We start from the raw sequence: 21,645 nt of genomic DNA, 5'->3' as shown, positions 1-21,645 counted from the left end.
ATGTTGTATCTTTAATCACACATTGCTATCTGTATCCCCCTCAAAACCTTTAGACATGGATGACTGAAGGTCTGTTCTATTTTGCACATTTTTTGGAAGATTCTATTTTAATTTCTCTAGTATTTATCAACTGTATTTATCAACTGTGTTCATTATTTTGTTTTCTCATCCTCTGAAAGTGAACAAGTTTAACAAACTTAAAATTACAGTCTCTAACGAATATTTTTAACAGTTTCTTGGGACTTCCCCGGCAGTCCAGTGGTTAAGACTCCGGGCTTCCACTGCAGCGGTCACGGGTTCGATCCCCGGCCAGGGAACTAAAATCCCTCAAGCCGCGTGGCAGGGCCAAAACAAAACACACACACAAAAAAAAACAGACAAAAAGATAAAATAGAAAAGAGTTTCTTAAAATGGCCATATACTATACTCCTTATAAAAATAAAAATGTTTTCTTAATGAGAATTTGGGACCTAACCATACTAAAAAGATACCTGACCTTCTGAATAGGCTACAATGTTTTACAAAGATTAAGAATATAAACTGTGGTTATACCTTTTACACTCTTGCCTTTGGACGATGATCACATTAGTCATTTAACGTGGGTGACAGAAGCAGCAAGATTCCCTGACTTCTCAGGCTCTACCCCAAATCTCATTTCTAAAATGTTCTAAATGAGTTAATATGAAATACACAAAAAATTAAACCATATAGTTTTTTTTTTCTCAAAATAAAACAGAATATACTGCTGTTAAAAGTCACCAAAAGTCGGGAACTCCCTGGCAGTTCAGTGGTTTGGACATGGCGCTAACTCTTACTGGGGTTAGCCGAGGCCCGAGTTCAATCCCTGGTCAGGGAACTAAGATCCCGTGGTGTGACCAAAAAAAAAAAAAAAAAAAGTACCGTAAAAGTCAGGTACCGTAGCCCAGGCTGATCAAAAAATGCAGTGAAAAGACATTTATACCAGAGCTTTCTAAGCCATGTCATAATCACCAACAAACACTGACAGATTTTTTTCTATGAAGGCTTTGCCAATGAACTTTTAAATCATGAAATGTTATCCTGACTATAAAATGTATGACCACTGTGGAAAAAAATGAAAAACGCTTTTCTTAAAAAAAAAAGGAATATAATAATTATCTCTTTTTAAATATGTATGTATGTATGTATATATGTATGTATGTATGTATGTATGTATGGCTGCGTTGGGTCTTCGTTGCTGAGCATGGGCTTTCTCTAGTTGCGGCGAGGGGGCTTCTCATTGCAGTGGCTTCTCTTTCTGCAAAGCACGGGCTCTAGGCACGCAGAGGCTTCGGTAGTTGTGGCTCACGGACTTAGCTGCTCTGTGGCATGTGGGATCTTCCCGGACCAGGGCTCGAACCCGTCCCGTGCATTGGCAGGTAGATTCTTAACCACTGTGCCACCAGGGGAGCCCCTATAATAATTATTTCTAATTCCACCAACCCGAGTTAGATACTGTGACATTTTGATTATCTTACAATCCAATCTCTTTTTCATGCACAGACCTACGTTTTACCTAAATAAAATCATTTATTTTTCCTCATACTTCATATTATATATATTAATAGTTGAGACCTTTTCCTTAACATAAGTTCATAAGCATTTTCCTATGTCATTAATTTTTTCAAAAATCTATTTTAAATAGTTAAATAATATACATCATCAGGATGTACCAAAGTTTATTTATCCCTCCTACTGCTAAACATGTTCACAGTTTTTCCAATCTTCTAAATAACAGTGAATTTACATTCTTTTTTTTTTAAGTATTTGCTTATATCTGGTTATTTCTTTAGATTCCCAGAGACAGATTAGTAGTTCGATGGCAGTTAAACATCTTCTTAAGGCTTTTGACACATACAGCCAAACTGACCACTGCCTTACTTTATTTCTAACATTTTATTTCAGATGCTTTCTGCCTGTACTCAAATATCACCCATTTCTTGGGCACTTAGAGCCTTACACGATACTGACCGTGAGATGCAGTATGGAGTAGTGAAAAGGGCACTGGGGTGGGTGGAAGGAAACAGGTTTGATACCAGCTTAATCATTTACTAAATCTATGAACTAAAGTGACTGAGCTTCAATATCTCCATCTGAAAACAGGGCTAATGACTCCTGCTCTTTTCTTCCTAGAGCAGTTGTGAGGATGAAATGAAACAAAGTGAGTAAAAAAAGAAATGTAAAATGACTTTAAAAAAAAGTTTTTATCCCTAGACTGACATAGGGCAATATTATGCATACTATGGGCACTTTATGTTCTGAACAGGACAGTTATTGAAAACAGTTGACAACAGGAGACCAGACAACTAGCTATTCAGCTTTGGTAATTTCCTCCCTGGGAAATCTGACAAGTTATCCAACACACCTCAATAAAAAGTCACAGATCATACCACTAGTTTAAGCAAATAACAGTTTATCTAAAAGATGTTTGAAGCATTCCCAACAAATGAACACTTTTCCAGTAGGTACAAGCTATTATGTAGCGATTAATCACAGTCTTATGATATAGTTACAGCAAATCTGCTAGGGTATAACAAATAATTTCCTACAAAATTGGTGGCTACAAGAGATGTGGTAACACAAATTGACTTCTCAAGCGTAAGTAGCCAAATCCTGATTCTGAGCCTCCACCGTCTCGTTGCAAAAGCCAAGCAAACTTAGCTTGATCTGAGATTCTCGACCCTCGTGGCACACAGAACCATGTCTGCTTCAAACCAATGATGCCCAGGCCCCACCTTCCTTCCGAAGCATGTGGTTTATTTGGTCTGGGGTACAACCCTGGTGCACTGGTTTTTACTTGTTTTCTTTCAAAAGAACCCCTGGTGTGTTGTGAGAACCAGCAGGCTAAAAATGACTGCCACATTCCTTTTTATCTCAATATATGTGTGTGTGTGTATATATTCATTTATTTAATACATATTATGTACAAGGCAATATACTAGGTGCATCGATGAACAGTTGATCGTGAATCTCAAGGAATCTTCACTTTCGTGGAAAGATATAAGCAAATGACCATAGTTCTACAGAGCCAGGGCTTGGCTATGAATGGGTAAAAAGGAAGGATGGGACGCTCCCAATGAGAGAAACTCACATGAGCAAACTCACACAGTTAGCAAAGTACTGGATGAAATCAGAAGAACATAGAAGCCAGAAGGCAGGATGGCCTGTGTGTCTCCTGGTCATCCATCGATACTAAGGCTGGAAAGGTAGACTGGGATCAGAATCTTCAATCCTAATTTAGGAAAACTGGTTAGTTGGTTTGTTTTTTGTAGACAAGGGTAAGGACTTTGAAATTAGACTACTGAGTTCATATTATATTTGCTACTTGCCAGCTATGTGCCCTGGACAATTTATTTAAAATCTTTATGACTTGTTTGTAAAATGTAAATAATAAAAGCATCTGTATAGGTTGTTGTAAAAACTCAGTGAACTCATAAATGTCAAAAGCTTACAAAGTGCCTAACAGAGCAAACTCTCAATGCAGACTGGCCAGTATTATTATTAGCAACTAGCAGACAATGGGAACCACTGCATACTTTTGAACAGAGGTCTAACATGATCAGAACCACACTTTAAACATTTTTTTGAGTCTATTTAAAAAACCATACGGAAACACGATATGAGTATGCAGGAACATCTATAACAAATACTTAAGGGAGAGTGTATTAAGAGTACAGTATATTCACATTCCCAATTTCTGTCTATGGAGGCTCGCTCCCAGCCTCCTTTGAGAGTTCTCATGAGGGACTTCCCTGGCAGTCCAGTGGTTAAGACTCTGAGCTTCCACTGCAGGGGGCCCGGGTTCGACAGGAAGATCCCGCATGCCCTGCGGTGTGGCCAGAAAGTCCTCATGAAAGAAACAGTAATTGGTAGTATCAGTGCAGACTCCTTGTTTAGTAATGGCCCAAACATGAGAGGAACTAGTTATTCTGTGTAAGTTCTTGGAACAGCCAATTTTTTTTTTTTTTTTTGCGGTACGCGGGCCTCTCACTGTTGGGGCCCCTCCCGTTGCGGAGCACAGGCTCCGGACGCGCAGGCTCAGCGGCCACGGCTCACAAGCCCAGCCGCTCCGCGGCATGTGGGATCTTCCCGGACCGGGGCACGAACCCGTGTCCCCTGCATCGGCAGGCGGACTCTCAACCACTGCGCCACCAGGGAAGCCCATGAACAGCCAATATTAAGTTTAGATAGCAGATTTTAAACCCTTTCTATAGAAAACTTTTCAACACCTCAAGTACAGAGAACACAATTTATCCTGGCTTAATGACTCAAACTCCATATCAACATCTGTACATGCCTCATACACAGATGTGACTGGCATAAGTCAGCCCAAGTTGCAATCTTAAACGTGAAAAATTTCTCACTTTTCCCCTTTACTATGAAATTCAGAGTTGCGCTATACACGTATACCTGTCCTCAGAGCTCTCCTTACGGGCAGGAGGCAGAACTGCAGTTAGTTTGTGGTGTCCTCCCCCTCCCTCTGCAGAGTCCTTTGGTTTTTTCATTCTTCCCAGCTAGGTTTGCTCTCCGCCTCAGCAGCTCCCGGGTGCCCAGTCACCATTCACTCTGCACGCATATCTCCTTGCAACTTCCAGCATTTCTTCAGCACTCTGTCTTACTAATCTACCAACATCCCCTCACAAAACTCTTTAAATGAAGTTAGAAAAAAACATTTTAGTTTCGAAGCAAGTAACAAAAGGGACCAAGTAAATATTTGTTGAACTTGAGTTCTATGTGTTTTCACCTCTCATTGCTCAAGACTATCAAAAGTTTGGTCTTGAGACAGTGGAGGTTTTCCCTCTGTAAACCTCCTGTACAGTAAACGGGAGCCTAGACTTCAAGTCAACAGACTTGAAATTCACCTGCTAGCCAGGTAACCTGGGGCAAGTCGCTTAATCTCAAGGTACCTCTACTTATCTCACAGGGCTATTGTGAGAATTAAATAAAATACATGAAACCAAAATTCAAGGCCATACACAAACGTAAGTTTTCTGTCGCTCAGTTTTCTGTCAAACTATAGTATTAGGGGGAAACAAGGCCTCTGATACCGTAAAGGAACACCAGAAGAGTCCGTACTCAAAAATAACTCCCCACATACACCAATTAGATATTCATTATGATAAACAAGCTCCTCTTTCAAATTTCTCCTGGTAGAGCTAACACTATTGTTCATTCATGATTTGTATACCACTTTGGACATAGCTCATCTTGTGTTTCAGTTAACTCTGTACACGTCAACTCTTCACTAGATCTGTGAATTCTCAAAAAGGAAGAGTAAAATTCTCCAGCAGTTGTACTTTAAAATGTCGTGTTCAATATTACAAATTTTTATTTTATTGGGTGGGGATGAGAAGGCCCTACTGCATTTGTTTTGCAAACTTTCAGAAGTAAATATCCACAAAATCTTAGGAAGAGGAGAGGAAGAGATGCCTAAAAATAGCCAAGTCTCACTGAATGAAAAAGAAGGAAATTAGGTTTTACTATATGCCTATCTACTATGTGCCAAGCATTTCCACATACTTCATCTAATTTTGTATAAACTTCAAAACAGCTCTGAACAAAGTATTACTCTGGATGAGGAAGGACTTCCCTGGAGGTTTAGTGGTTAAGATTCTGCGCTCCCACTACAGGGGGCATGGGTTTGATCCCTGGGTCAGGGAACTAAGATCCCGCATGCCCTGCAGCACAGCCAAGAAAAAAAATATATGTAATAATAATATTCTGGATGAGAAAAACAGGGCTCTAATGACTGAATGGGTGCGACCATTTTCTCTTCAAAAAAAAAAAAAAAAAGAAGAAACTGAGAAAAAGGACAAAAGGGGTAGACCAACATAAGTTGGACATCTAATTTCAACTACGTTCAAATGCCAATTCTTCCCTGACTCCTTATCTTTCCATCCTCATTACGGACACCAAGGAAAGGATCTTCTACATGCCCTCCCCTAATCCTGAAGAACTTCTATATCAAGCTCAAACTCTTTTCGGGGAGAAGGTGAAGAGACAGTGATTTGCAATTACTTTATAACTCTAACGTGAGGAACTGAAGTGGTATTTAAAATAGATTACATAATTCCAAGCTAAAATAAGCCTCCATAACAAACTATATTAAACATAACTTTCTACACCAAAAGCAGTTGAAGCCTTAATGTAGTTCTTTTAGAATATTTTCAATGAAACTTCAAACAAAAGATTTCAGAGAAATGTTTCTACAACTCTAGTTTGCCACAGTGCTGAGGTAAAAAAAAAAAAAAAATCCACACCCCAACAGTGGGTGGTATTCTTTCCATAAAATATATTACTATAGAACATCACTTACCATCTGTATGACTCTGAACAGTTTAACTTCTATGCCTCAGTTTTCTTCTTTCTAAATGGGACCAGCGCCTGTCTACCTTTCACAGTTATTGGAAGTATATAAGACACTACATCACACACCCTTACCTGGTTCCAAAGCATTCTCCTACCAATCAGTCGCCCAGTGCCAAATACATCTATATAAGCTCTTATTAATTTTGTGCTGACTTGACACAAAATACTGAAATTGATGAAGATAACAGAAAACCCCTAATACACCACTACAAGCTATCCACAAACCTGTTAAAAAGAGTACTGTCAATTCACATAGTACTTAAGATGAGTCACTGTATGAAAAAACCTTGAAATCATATATGAAAGAATTCATATATGAAAGAAATTTATTTTCCCAAACTTGATTGTAACCGTAAAAAATTTCACATTACGTATAACAACTTGTGGAAAAAGCTTTTCTAAACTACTACCAATAACTTCTAAAAATTCAATCAACTGTATTAGAGAAGAAAATTATTTTTCTATTTTGTCTATAGAAAATGACAGTGTAAACTATGATATGAAATAACAAAGTAAATGCAGATCAAAATACGAAGGTATATGACTATCATTGATGGGTCAGGCATAAACAAGAATATACAAGAATATCATTGTTAATAAAGAATATCACTTTTCCTGAATTTTGTGATATACAAAGGTATTTGTCGGCTTAAAAAAATTAATTTGTTGTGATTTATCTTCTCATTCTAGATAAATGTTCGCCTTCGCACTCAAAAGATAATACATGTAAAATACCTGGTATTGTCTCATTAACATGGTACTAACATCATAATTTATGGCAAAAAAAGTACTAATGTTTTCATTTCAAACAGAAATACAGCAGACCAGCTAGCAATTCTCCCTCAAGGGCCTTCAACGTCTAGCAGTTTATTCATTCATAAAGCCCGTTTGCCTTCATCACGGAGTATTTGGATAGTGAGGAAAACGTCCAAAGAAATTAAAATACAGTGGAGGAGACAACTCTTAAAGCGACAGTACCATGTTTGAAGTCTGAGAAGCAAGCACTGTGAAACATGGGAAATCTTGGGAAATCCCGGGAGAAGGTAACTTTTAAAATAACATCTGCAGTAGAAGTTTGAGAAGTGAACAAGGGGGAAGAGTTTTCCAGGCTGAAAAAGGTAATGGGGCTTATGAAACTAAATAAAATGGAAACTAGAAAGTGAAATCAAAATTTCATTCTATAAATAATATACTAGTCAAGTTAGAATAAACAAAAACTATTGTTTTAAAGTACTTTGCTATAAAGTAGCTAAACGGCTTCCTCAGAAGTATAAAGTAGCTCAAAAACTTAATGAGTGTATTTAATTCTTTTGAATATAATTCAAATTTCCTTAAAACTTTGTCAACAATTACCTGCTCAGCAAGAACTAAGTAGTTTAATCATGGAAACGCAACAGCTGACCCTAACACTCCCGTTAGCAAGCTAAAGCAGAAAATATCAAAAACAATAACAAAAAGCAAAGACGGAAAGAACTAGAAGTACATCACAAATGTAGATCATTATCAATAGTTAAACAACAGAAAAGTATTTACAAATGTTAAAATTATTTTAATTCTCAAAAGGTAACTTTAATTTCAAAACCACTGTTGGGAATCACCTGTTATTGCTAGTTAGAGGGAAATAAATCTAAAGCACTTAGTCTAAATTGTTGGTAGGACTCCAACACTTCCTAGTATATACACAACTCCCTTTACCCTCCTCCCTTCTTAGCATCACTGGCTCCCAGAGCTAGAGTCTTTGAGTATCTCCCTGCAGCCACAGCTCCTTTTACAAAAGATTCTTGCTGAAAACTCCTGAAGAATGAACTCTAGATGGTGTAGAACGCACCGCGGAAAGTGAAATCCCCGAGACAGCGTGTAGCGTTAGAAGAAGCTACAAAAACCGGGCCCCGACTGTCGATTTCGCCTGGATTTTTTGTTTTGTTTTAATCTGCCTGGGGCAGCAGTATAGGTTGGAAGGCGGAGACTGGAATCGCCTGCCAAGCCCCGCTCTTGGTCACACAGAGGCAGTGCCTCCCGGTTCACGCCAAGTCCATCCCCCACCCTCTTTCGCCATTCATCGCGTTCCCCTCCCCTCCCCCCATCATGTGACCGCAGCCTGGACTCCAGGCTTGTTTTTCCCCTCAGCTCAGCCCCACCGCGCAGGCGCCAAGGAGCCCATTCATTCGAACTGCGTAACAATGAGCCCCAGGGCCCAGCGGCTCCGCGAGCTTCCCAGCTCGGCCCGAGCCCCTCTCGGCCCCTAAAGAGGCGGCGCCTCACTGCAGTCCCCCACCCGCGGCCGGCCAACCACCCCGGGCCAACCTCCGACCCTCCGCCCACTCGCGAGGAGTTGAAGTCAAACTTTCCGGGGCAGCCCCGGCGCCGCGTCGGCCCCCTTCCCCCGCCCAGGCCCGCCCCATCTCCGCACCCGGCTCGGCCACCCACCGCGCCACCCGGCCCGGAGCACCGTCCTCGCCTACGCCTCCCAGCCCCCGCCCCGAGACCCCCATGGGCCGCGCCGCCGCGAAGCCCAGGTGAGCTTGCGGGAAGCGCCGGTCCGGTGGGCTCGCCTCGGGCAGATATCGGACGGTTAACTGCCCCCGCCGTGAGGAAGAGGAGCGCCGACCCGAGCTCGCCCGGCCGCCCGATACCCTCGGGATCCTGCCCCTCCCTTCCCCACCCCCACCCTTTCCCGAACAGAAAGACAACAAACCCGCCGCGGAGTGCGGGCAGCCCCGGCGCGGGCCGCCCTGGCCGCGACAACACCACCAGCAACTCGTGTACCCCTCTCCGACTGACGCTGGCTTCCCCGGCGCACGTTAATGCTCCCGCCGCCACTCTTAGTCCTCAACCGAAACTTTCCTACTTACCAAACCCGTCGCCATTACCAAGTCTTTCAAGCTTCGTCTTCCCCCTCCCCTCAAACCCCCGGAGGTGGAGCCTCCTCCCAGCTCCTTCGCCCTCTTATTGGTCTGTGGAACTGCCATTCGATCCTTTCCCTTTCCCATTGGGTGATACCGTGGTCCGTCTCGGGGGGCGGGCTTGTATTGACTTTTGTGTTGTGTTTAGTGGAGAAGATGGCGTGTCAATCACTAGGGTGAGCGCTTCCGATTGGATTGCTGCCGAGACCGCCGGGACCCGAGCCAAACTTTGCCCGCGAAATGGATTGTGGGTTCGTAGTCTCGGCCTAGCTGCGTTCCTCTTGGGAACTGCACATCGGAGGAACCGATTGGACTACATATCCCAGAAGCGCATGCACAGTGCAGGCTTGATAGTAAACAAGAGTCATAGGGACACGTGTATCAGCTCGTTTGTTTTGGTGTCTGGGACAAAAGGGAGGGGGCGGAGGAAGTGAGTGTTTTAGAGCTTTGGCCTCTTCTCTTCCTCTGCTAGCACTTGAGAGCCGCCCCAAACCTCTCGCAGCACCCATTCCGGGCCATAAACAGCCAGAGTCGCTCGCTGCTCAAAGTTTGGCAGGAGGCCAAGGTATTGTTTTAGTGCGAGGGGAAGGAGATGACTGCACAAGCGGAAGCAGCGCTGCCTCGTGGGGGACCCAGTCACCCACAAATCACGGCCCCAGGCATAGTGGGGATAATAAAGGTGGTGCTGGGCTCCAGTGGGAAGACTTAGCATTCTTTTATCCTGAGCCTGGCCTCGCCCCTCCCTGGACAGCAGCTTGAGATTTCTCTGCCAACTCTGTTCAGTTTCACCCAAGATTTTTTGAATGCCGGCTACGTGCCAGGCACCGAGAGGCTTGGGGATGAACTGTGAGAGAGAAGCTCGGGGTCTGGAGAATTTACAAAGCTCGGGGCGGGAGGGGCGAGGGGCGATTACTATTGACTTTGGAATTAAGGGAAGTCAAAGCGATGTTTTCCATATTGACCAGCTTGCTCGTTGTTTAAGGTAATCAGAGGGGTATAATGTGTGACTTAAACTGATTTAATTTGTGAATCGTTATCTGAATTTCTCTGGTGAGTTTTTGTTAACCAGTTTTCCTCTCCAGAGGTCTTCCCATTGATGAAAGAAGAATGTCTTCCCACTTCGTTTTCACTAGGAGTTCCTCAAGTTACTAATGCTCTGACTCACCCGAGGAGGATGGCTTCTCTGGCTTTATAGTTACCTTCACTTTAAATAAGGCTGTCCAGTCCCTAGTCTATAATTGATGTTTTTACCATTCCCATTACAAAGGCATTATTCACCTTTTTTCCTTTGAACCTTTAGTGTTTAACCATTTAAGCTATGCTTTAGGTTTTACATCTTTAGATCACTATATGTATGCTTAAAATTAAGAGCAGCAAACATATTAGTGAGAAATCTATAAAGTCAAACTTCTGGAAAGGAGCCTTAAATCCTAGCTGGTTATTCCTTTAAACCCCCCTACATTTCCTGAATTTTTAAATCTATCTGAAACCCACATAACAAATCTGGAAATCCAAAATAACTTTCCCATATTGCAACAGGTTTCCAAATTCTCTTAGGGATTCTCTGTTCGAATCCTTAAAGGGAAATTATGGAATAGTCCTCCCTACCATGTGATCAAAGATTCACTTTCTGTATTCACAAATAGTAATCAAACATTTTTTTGTAATTCAGAGGACCAATAAAATGCCTAAATTTTTCCCTGAGTAAAAAGGACAAGATTTGTATTTACTATCATTCAGAGATTAATGAAGTGACCCCAGGACTCGAATGTGGCCCTGCTATCTGTGTATTTTTATTTTCTATTTTCTTCCTTTTTTTTTTTTTTAACAGTGGAGGGCCATTGTGCCCCAGAATTGAAAAATTGAAAATACGAACTCCAGTGTTTAATTTCTTGACAGAAAGAAAAATCCATAGAATTCACCTGATCACTGAAAACTAAAATCTGAGCTATTTATGAGTAACTCGCTCCAGGAAACTAAAAAGCTTTCCCTCCCCCAAAAACGAACTCTCAAGAGCTGGTGCCACTCCTTTCTCCCCTTCACTGTATAAACCATGAGATCTACTTTTGGCTGAACCTTAACTTATTTTAAAAGGTTTTTTAATTGAAAGCGTTTACTAAAAGCCTTAGTGGAGATATTTTTATTTGTGGAATAAATGGGATGATGGGAAGAATAACTTCACCTACAGAAGATGGGAAGAATAACTTCACCTACAGATCAAGCTATTGTACATTATTAGAAATGATTATCTTTTAATGGCCCTGTAAAGGTTTTTCCATCTATTCATTCAAAAATATTTATTCAGTGCCTACTATTGGTTGACCACTGTGCTAGTTGATAAGGATACAAAGATATAAAATATTTTCACATACTCTCGTTTTTGTCCAAGTCATTAAATAGAAGAGTAAAATTCTCATAGTTCAGTCACAACTGATTAAATATCAGTGTTAGAATCTCTATACCTCTAAGTGGACAATTAGTCCTGTCTTCTGACTCTCCTGGGAAACTAAATGCCTACATTAGTACCTTATGTATATTTAACAGGAACATCATCATTCATTCTTGGATGGCTAACAAAACCAGCCGACTCCTAAGCCAGAATAAAGATCAAAGTACAAAACCAGTAAGATCTCCTTAGAAATCTTTACATATGTAAATTCTACTCTCACTACAACAGATATAAAGAATTTTTGTATCACTTATATATTATTTATATATAATAAAATATAAAATGAGGTTTATATTTTATATAATGGATATAAAATCTTTATACATATATATTAAAGAACATCTGTTCATAAGATACTTCCATGATAAAACTGACATTAAAAAATCAGTTTCTTTAAATAGCACCTACTTTTGGTTAGACAGATATCATATACACACACACATATTACACATAAACTATGCCCAGATAGGTCAAGAAGTTGTCTGCTAACATCCAAATGTCTTTTCAGCAGTTTGTAAAATACTTCTGTCTTTATAAAGAAACATCAAGTTCTAGTTTGTTAGTTAAAAAAAAAACTAGATAAATCCTATTTAGGGGTGAAATTAAACAATATATTTCCCTGGATTCCACCATATTTGGTACACCAATGACTACTTTGCTGGACTAAGAAAGGTAGGAGGTAAAGCACATGGCACTGCTTAAATATTTAAAATATTGCTGTTGGGGGAATTCCCTGGTGGCGCAGTGGTTAGGTCTCCGCGCTTTCCACTCCCCTGCACTCCACGCCCCTCCCTCTTCCCCAAGCCTCTCAGTGTGGCCAAAAAAAAAAAAAAAAAAAAAAAAATCGCTCTTCAAAATGTTAAAAGGTAATGAAATCATTCAAATCAAGTACTTAAATTAGAAAATGGAGCACATAGATGGACTAAAATAGTTAAGTGCCCAAACTTTTCAGGTAATATCTTTCTTGGCAGATTATTTAAACTCTTATACAAATATCCTTCCATATATCTTGGTATACTTTATAAAATGAGCTAATTTTATAATTATCTTAGTTCAAAGTACTCAGGTAAACTCTAATTGTAAGGAGTTGCCTGGGAATTAAATGATGAGGGCCATTTCAGAACTGAGAAATATGTCTCTTGTGTTTGTAATTTTTGATGCAATTAAAAGTTTAGATTTTACTCACATGACCATAAAGCAAGACCTTTCTTCAGTGGTTGATATGTGGGTGGGTGACATAACACAATCACCAATAGGAGGAAGAATCAAGGATTGTTGGAACACACAGATACAGAGAACAGAGTAGTGGTTACTAGAGGGAAAGGGGCACAGTGGGGGGAGGGAAAAATGGGTTAAGGGGATCAACTGTATGGTGACAGATGGAAACTAAGTTTTTGGTGGTGAGCACGCTGTAGTGTATTCCAAAGTAGAAATATGTTGTACATATGAAACATATAATGTTTTAAACCAATGTTACCGCAATAAAAAATTGAAAAAGAAGAATTGTTGGGTTTCTGGCTGGGGTATCTGTGGTGTGTCAGTGCTATTGTCATGCTATTGACAGATAGGGAATGTTGGAAAGAAGAGAGATGGGCACTGGGGGAAGGGGAAAGGACGGGGTCAAGTTCAGATGATGAGCTCGCTGTGCAGGCAGGAAAGTTGTTTACACAGTTCCTGGAAGCAGCTGAACGTATTTGGTGTTTAGGACAGCCAAGTCTAGAGAAATAAACATGGGTGTCCTCAGCCCTCAAAAAGTTTTTGTAAGTTGTGCAATTTAGTATTACTGAAAATGTATTAGAGAAGGCAACAATTCTATTCAAAAAAATTGTTTTTCATGTGGACCATTTTTAAAGTCTTTATTGAATTTGTTACAATATATATATATTTTTTTAATGTTTTGATTTATTGGCCAAGAGGTATGTGGGATCTTAGCTCCCCAACCAGGGATTGAACCCTCACTCCCTGCATTAAAGGTGAAGTCTTAACCACTGGACCGCCAGGGAAGTCCTGCAACAATTCTATTTAATCCCACTTTCACTTTATAAAATCAAGAAGCAGAAATGTAACGGTTTTCACCTGCTCAAAGGACAGTTCTCAGGTCTTTCACTGCAAATTTTCTAGAATAGATAATTCCTGTATCTGAACTGTTTAACACAAACTTCCACACAGTTTCTTTTATGTCTGTTTGGTATCCTAGGCCTTTCTCTATGTATTGATATTTTCTTTTAGTTGCCAGTAAGATGTAGCTCATTTTAGAGACAACTCTGATAAAAAGCAATTAAGATCATAGGAGTAATATATATTTAAATGTGCTACAATTAACATTTTTGCTTACATTTAGCTCCCCCCAAATTCACATTATTTCTTCCTTCCATATTTCTTATGCATCTTTCTGTCTGGTCCATATCGTATGCATCGTTTTGTCCAGGCATAAAGAGATACCTGCTGAACAGGTGAATAAAAGGAGAAAATAAGCAGCATGAATTTTCATATTAGTTTATAGTGTATCATATGTTATGCTGTAGGTTATATGTTGTTTTGAATGTTGACCCCGTTAAAAAGCTTCCATGTGCTTTATGTGTCACTTGCTGTGTAGATTCATCACTATTTTTTTTTTTTTTTTTTTTTTTTTTTTTTTTGCGGTACGCGGGCCTCTCACTGCTGTGGCCTCTCCCGTTGCGGAGCACAGGCTCCGGACGCGCAGGCTCAGCGGCCATGGCTCACGGGCCCAGCCGCTCCGCGGCATGTGGGATCTTCCCGGACCGGGGCACGAACCCGTATCCCCTGCATCGGCAGGCGGACTCTCAACCACTGCGCCACCAGGGAGGCCCCATCACTATTTTTTGAGAACAGATCTCATCTTATGTGTGTAAGCACTCTTATAATTCATTTTGATTCCCTCACGGTGCCAATCACACAAAGGCAGACAGTATTTGTCTCATTAATACACGCCAACTCCTTCAGGTTACATAGCATATCAAAATGTGTGCTATAGTAATAAAAATATGGAAGATATTTCAGTTCAGCTTTAAAGGGCAATTAAAAGATTTGCCAAAGATGTCTTTACAGGGAACACCTCTCCTAAGATAATTAAGATATTATTTGGCTTTAAAAAATGCCATTCGTGTACATTTCAAGAATACAGTCATTTTGTAAAGAGAGTTCCACTTGTATTAAATGTCAGCTTTCGGGGCCTCCCTGGTGGCGCAGTGGTTGAGAGTCCGCCTGCCGATGCAGGGGAAATGGGTTCGTGCCCCGGTCTGGGAAGATCCCACATGCCGCGGAGCGGCTGGGCCCGTGAGCCATGGCCGCCGAGCCTGCGCGTCCGGAGCCTGTGCTCCGCAACGGGAGAGGCCACAACGGTGAGAGGCCCGCGTACAGCAAAAAAAAAAAAAAAAAAAAAAAAAAAAAGTCAGCTTTCGGCCTAAAAGATGCAGTGCAGTTCTAGTGATACACAGCTCACTCTCTTGTTCCTCAGCAGGGACTGCGGTAGGTTTTAAGGCAGAGATGGAAAATCAGCAGTTAGAAGCAACTCTATCCAAGATTTTGCCTGGGCATATTTACTGCTCATAAACTCACTCAAGGGTTCTACTCTGTAAGTTTTTTTTTATGTGAAATAGAAAACATAGAGGGTTTCACTTCTGGGTTGTTACAGTCAAGAGTCAAGGCTGCTTTTGTCCTTTCAGAGACCATTTCCAGCTCACTCTTAACCTTCTGCTTGCACCTAGGAAAAAAAGCCATTTTGTTTTTCCAATTGTGACCAAAGCCAAGTGCCTGATGCACATTGAGGCCAAACATATCGGAGTTTGGAGCAGAAAAAGGTTTACTGCAGGCCAAGCAAAGAGAATGGGGGGCCCGTGTTAAATAAAAAAAAAACAAAAACCCCAAACTCCCCGCTGGGTTTCAGGGAAGAGTTTTTAAAGGCAAAATTTGAGGTGAGAGCACAGGGTGTGACTTTCCTCTGATTGGTTGGTGGTGAGGTAATAGGGCGGGGCTTCAGGAATCTTGAGCTCAGCCTGAAGTTACCATCCTCCACCTGCTTGGGGACCTTAGTTCCCGTAGAACTCAGAGATGTACCAGATTGTTATGTGTATCTCTTCAAGAGGAACCACGACCCTTGCCCCTTCTCTGCACTGTTGTTTCTTTACTACTTTTTCTTTCTTCCCACTCCCTCACTTCCCTAATTAGTAACATTGAATCTGCCCTCTGGAACTCAGGGAAAGTTTAGGAGGCTGAAGCCTTTTCCTACAAACAAGAGACGGGACAGAAAAGGCTTTTGTTGTGTACCCCACAGGTCCTGCTCTTTTCACAATTTAGAGTAATAAATGCATCTACTTTAAAGACTCAGTTATAATTGGTACTAACTGAACATTTCACGTATTACATTTTGCAGTGACGTTTTAATCTTTTTGGAAAACGGCAAGTCCTAGCTGTGGTTAAATCAGAATCTGGGAACAACATCTAACAGGTGGCCTTTCATTTTTAAGGTGGAGACAATTACCTCCACATCATCCACCATCACATCTTCCCTTATATAAAAGTTACATGCTTCTTCAGTATTTCCTAAGCAACTTTACGTTTACAAACTTAGAGCATAAAAAAGGGACAGGAAGACCCACATCTGTTGGTCAAATAGTTTTCCTTGGAAACTTTATACACACATTTCTCTATATACTAGGCTCAATAACATCATTAAGAGAATATGAGTGTGGACAAAAAGACATTACCTACCATTTCAGTAAACAAAGAATGTTGCCTGCCCTCAAGCCAGCAGCCACGGTGCCACCCATACCGGTGCGCCCTGAGGGGAACTCAGGATGGAAAAAAACAGGATACTGGCCCTAGATAGTTAAGATATATATCAGAGGAATAATTTCAATGAGCCCAGACTCTTGCATCTCCCCATACATAGAAAAGCACTAAAATCATTAACTTGAGGTGTGTGTGTGTGTGTGTGTGTGTGTGTGTGTGTGTGTGAGAGAGATTAGCAGTAATCTTTTGATGTCTGACTACATTTTTGTTTTTTCAGCAAAAACTCCTATATATCCCCTTACCTCTTTGGAACAGTCCCTCAGAGCTATCTGAGAGGCTGTTTCCTGGGCTGTAGCCCTCAGTAAGGTCCCCAAATAAATATATTATCTCACAACTTTTAGGCTGTGTGGGGTTTTCTGTTGAAGTGACAGACCAAGAATTGCAGGAGGAAGCAAGAGGTCTCGATTGCCCATGAGTTCTGCCATGGATGCACAAAGTAAATGATTTTGATGGAATCACTGATTTTTCTCACTTATACAAATGGGATTGTTAACCTCTCATAATTATTGTTGGGCACACAAGTCCTCCACAAACACCTGGTTTACCTTATTGCTAACATTTCCATTATTCATTTTATTTTCAAGGTGTTTTTTTTTAAATACCAGTAAAGACTAACAACTATATAGTTTCAGTTGCTCAACCAGTTTTGCTGCCTTGAAAAGTATCGTGGAAGAGGTAAGGTTGTCTCAATTCTTTCTCCAATTTCCTTCTTTCTTTTTTTTTTCCTCCAATTTCTTCTCATCAAAGTTCTTTCTGATACTCAACATGAGGCTGTACCTCACACTTTTATTTTAGAAGGCAGCGTTCCTTATCATTCTATTTCTCCCTTATATATTAATAATCCTGTTTCTCCCTTATGTATTAATAATTCCATTTCTCTCTTAGACATTAACATTTTATTTAGATAAGAGAATCCCTTTTTCAGTTGTTTAAGCTCGATAATACAGCTTATCCAGATGTATTACTTACCACTCTAGGCTTATACATTATTCATATTCTTTAAGAATGCCAAAGGCCATCTAGTCCTTGTTACAAATATAACATTTCTTGAAAAAAATGTGGAAAAATTATATCCATATTTTAAAGATGCTTTAGAAAGGAAAAGGACTTAGCACTTAATCCTACATATTTCAGTAAAATCCAAAATTCCTTGCTTCATGCCCTATGTTTCACTTGCAGCATTTTAAATAGTCTGCTAGCCAGGGTTTAAAGAATGGACCAAACACATTCACACAGCATGCGTCACAAGTAGTATTTATGTTAAAGTATATGCACCAAGACATATATACTACCAAATGTCAAACAGATAGCTAGTAGGAAGCAGCCTACTAGCACAGGGAGATCAGCTCGGTGCTTTGTGACCACCTAGAGGGGTGGGATAGGGAGGGTGGGAGAGAGACGCAAGAGGGAAGAGATATGGGGATATATGTATATATATAGCTGATTCACTTTGTTATAAAGCAGAAACTAACACACCATTGTAAAGCAATTATACTCCAATAAAGATGTTAAAAAAAATTAAAAATAAAGCATATGCACCAAGCCCTAGTTCATATCGAAAGGCAGGACACACACACACACGCGCACACACACACAGGCGCACACGCACACTCTCTCTCTACATAAAGGGAAGCACCTTTGTGTTAAGTGTCCTCCCATAATTCTTAGCAACATAATGCATCCTTGAATGAAACATCAACAGAGAATTTCCAAATAGTAAGGACTCTTGGTCTGTGATTAAATAATGGCATTCACAACTCAAACTTGCGGTGTTTTAATTACTTTAACACATAAATTCCCTAGTGTGCTAGATTTACTTGGTTATTCTAAATGGCAGAATTAGTCTGTAACATACCACAACTATTTAAAATCACATATGACCAATAGTTAAGATTTTTAAAAACCTATTGCCCTACAGAACCATACTTCCTTGCTGCATGATGCCCAGGGCTTACCTTTCACATATGCTGTATCTCTGTCATGCTTTTCACATAGTACAATGTGCTCTATGGAAGTCACATTAAAGAAACAAGCGGAAAAATAAAAAAACTCATTGAAAACACTTTATTATAAAAGTGTGCTTTATTATAAGGAAATTTTAAATATAACCAACAATACTGAAAATAATGTAACTGGCATTTACAGCCTTGGTCAGAGTTCTTTATTAAACAGGCATTTGTAGTTAACAATCAGCTTATGCAACAGAACAGGTAACTTGAAAAAGTGAATAAAATTGAGAATACAGAATGATGAACGAGGAATTTGGGGTTCTTTGTGTTTTTTGTTTAGCAGACGTGGCTTTTAAAATCTGAAATAGAAAACAAGTCCTCTTCATGTAGTAAGCTCTCTTCCTGTGGGAAAGTTTGCAAAATTGTTAAAACTGTTCTAAAATGTGGCTGAAGGTATACTTTACATACTTCTTATATATACATTATCTGATTAACATATTTTAACCACGTTTTCATTATACGAGCAAGACCATAAACATTCTCTAGTAAGACCACACTAGCCACAGAATCTTTTTACCCATGTATATATTCCTTTGAAACATGTTTCCCAAAATGAAATTGCTCATTTAAAAGGGAACAACTGGTTAGAATTAATCTCTCTAGACACTGGGGTCACGTAGGCCTAGAAATCATGTAAGAATATATTCCTTTGGTTGAACATAATTAAATTCATTTTATGTAGCAGAATAATAAGCATGTCAATTGTCAACAAAAATCTATTCAGTTGAGCTCATTCTGCACTTTTGAGAGTCTACATTAAAGCAAGTGGCAAGGCCTAATGGTATATTTGGAATGGACAGAAATTCCTTTTATCTTTATATATGTTTTAATTATAAAAATTTATTTCTCCCACCTTGGAGGAAACCCCTGGGAGCAGATGTCTGCAAAGGATTGTATTATGTACATCTAGTGAAGAACAAAGAGATATCTTAAGGGCATGCTGATAAGGACCCCAAATATTTTTGGTATAGGAGACTTTTTTTTTTAGCATATATAATAAGACCTTAGGCTTTCAGAAGACAACAAATAAGTTTAAAGAGCATTTAAAAATATTTGTGACAGGGCTACCCTGGTGGCACAGTGGTTGAGAGTCCGCCTGCCGATGCAGGGGACGTGGGTTCGTGCCCTGGTCCGGGAAGATCCCACATGCCGCGGAGCGGCTGGGCCCATGAGCCATGGCCGCTGAGCCTGCACGTCCGGAGCCTGTGCTCCGCAACGGGAGAGGCCACAACAGTGAGAGGCCCGCGTACCGCAAAAAAAAAAAAAAAAAAATTTGTGACATTAAATGTCAAACTCAAATTTTTAAAGATAACAAATACAGAGAACTGCAAAATGGAAAAAGGAAGCATAGATAGATGCTTTGTGAGGAAAATAATGACCTTTCACCTAAAAGGAGTCTTCCCTATTATTGTAATGACTAAACTGCCTGTCCTTAAAACCACTGGAATATGTAGGTTACTGACATTATGCCAAAAAAGTCAAAAGGTACTTTATTGCAAAAATAGAAAAGGTTTTAAATTGCATATGATGTTTTATACCATTTCACCAATAGGCCAAGGCCAGTACATAACTTACCAAGCCAGAAAAACTCGAAAACAAACATTACTAAATTGTACGTACTATATATAGTGAGTTGTTAAAAGAATGTGATGCCATGCTGTAAAGCATGATTCACTGTCAAGTTCCCTCTTACATGGGCGTAGTCATAACATATCAATTTGAGTGAGTCAAAATGAACACACATTACCTATGACAACATCCTTTAATTATCTTCTTAAACACAGATACTTTCAGTATATTATAATCATCTGAATAAACCTTTCAGTCAAATCATAATTTTGTGGAGTAGAATGTCATTTTATCAATATGTCGATATTTTTTTGATCTACTCTTTTAGAAAGTGATGTTAAAGCCTATTGACTATTTAATCACTACTCTGTTTACTGATACACTGTAAATGTAAAAAAAGGAAAAAACCTGAAATCACAGAAAATGCTTGGCATCTACACAAACACATTCTCAGTGGACTAACCACTACTGTGTAATTTTGTCACTATAGGTCTTCTTGCTCCATACTTTTGCTTCATGCAGTGGGTTCAACAATATCCATGTTTGTTCCAAACAGGGCAACTAATTGTTCTTCATAGGTAGCGATGTTCCTTTTCATAATTTCCATGCAAGGTCCCAAAAGCCTTTCAAATGCTTGCACATCCATGGCTAAGAAGAGGGGAGAATAAAAGAAAAATAACATTCTTTGCAAATCTGCAGAATTTCTAAGTCATTTATGGTATCTATTCCGCATGTCAATGATGCAATGGCATTTTAAGATAAATATCAGATACAAGAAAAAGGCATAAAGATAAAAACATTCCACTTCAAAAAGGAAGCAGCCAGTGAGTGTCCTTTGGCAATATGATGTCCTATTGGAGGTTCCTGATCCAGGTTAAAAGAATGAGGGACTGTTATGTGAAGACCTTGGAATTTTAAAAATAAATTAGTTTTGATGTCACCACCTTAGTAATATGAACTCAAGGGCGGCAAGAGAATGCTTTCTATCTTGTTTTCCCTTCTCAGGGTTTACGATGCTATGTTGTGAAGAATCCAAATGTTCCCTTTTATGATTTTTATTCTTTTACACTATGGTCAATTCAAAATGGCAGCCAAAATAATGATTTTATCCACTGTGTAAGTATGTGCTCTGTGTCGCTTAGCTTGCCTACCTCGAGCATTTTCTAAAACTGAATTTATAACATACACATGAAAATATGATCATACTATCCTACAAATACAAATTAAAATACTTTTTTTTTGCCTTTCAAATTTGCAGAAGTAAAAAAGGCAATGTTGACGATAGAGTGAACAGACACTGCTGCACTGTTGGTACGTGTAAATAAGTACAAATAAAAGTGACCTGGCAATACATATCAAAAACCATAAAAAGAAAACCCACTTCCAGAAAGCATTTCTCAGGAAAAGTCCTATATGTGGAAAAGGAGTCTCTGCATACACCCACACAAAAAAGCGCTCCCCGACCCCCCAAAATGGAGCCAAACCCCACAAATTATTTAACTGTGGGGAATGATTA

General features: G+C 39.8%; 2 protein-coding genes across 6 annotated transcripts in view; both read right to left on the bottom strand.

Annotated features, from left to right (window-relative positions):
• HBP1 (HMG-box transcription factor 1) overlaps positions 1 to 9,304 on the bottom strand; it is a 32,449-nt gene extending 23,145 nt beyond the window's left edge. The window contains exons 1-2 of one of the 4 annotated variants that reach the window (XM_082632839.1): positions 9,240 to 9,289; positions 3,124 to 3,250 (exon numbers count right to left, since the gene is read on the bottom strand). In XM_082632839.1, the coding sequence (XP_082488965.1) occupies positions 3,124 to 3,201 (78 nt within the window). In that variant the 5' untranslated portion in view covers positions 3,202 to 3,250; positions 9,240 to 9,289. Of the gene's footprint in view, positions 1 to 3,109; positions 6,687 to 9,239 lie in introns of those variants that run through there. The other 3 variants (XM_082632837.1, XM_082632840.1, XM_082632838.1) reach the window with 3 other exon arrangements.
• Positions 9,305 to 18,601: 9,297 nt separating this feature from the next.
• Positions 18,602 to 21,645, bottom strand: part of PRKAR2B (protein kinase cAMP-dependent type II regulatory subunit beta) — a 114,137-nt gene continuing 111,093 nt past the window's right edge. The window contains exons 11-12 of one of the 2 annotated variants that reach the window (XM_082632992.1): positions 20,637 to 20,777; positions 18,602 to 18,902 (exon numbers count right to left, since the gene is read on the bottom strand). In XM_082632992.1, the coding sequence (XP_082489118.1) occupies positions 20,644 to 20,777 (134 nt within the window). In that variant the 3' untranslated portion in view covers positions 18,602 to 18,902; positions 20,637 to 20,643. Of the gene's footprint in view, positions 20,778 to 21,645 lie in introns of both variants that reach the window. The other variant, XM_082632991.1, reaches the window with a different exon arrangement.

The sequence above is a fragment of the Mesoplodon mirus genome, assembly GCF_964341445.2.
Source record: "Mesoplodon mirus genome assembly, chromosome: 9".
NCBI classification, from domain to species: Eukaryota; Metazoa; Chordata; class Mammalia; order Artiodactyla; family Ziphiidae; genus Mesoplodon; species Mesoplodon mirus.
This window is presented reverse-complemented; position numbering and strand designations above follow the sequence as displayed.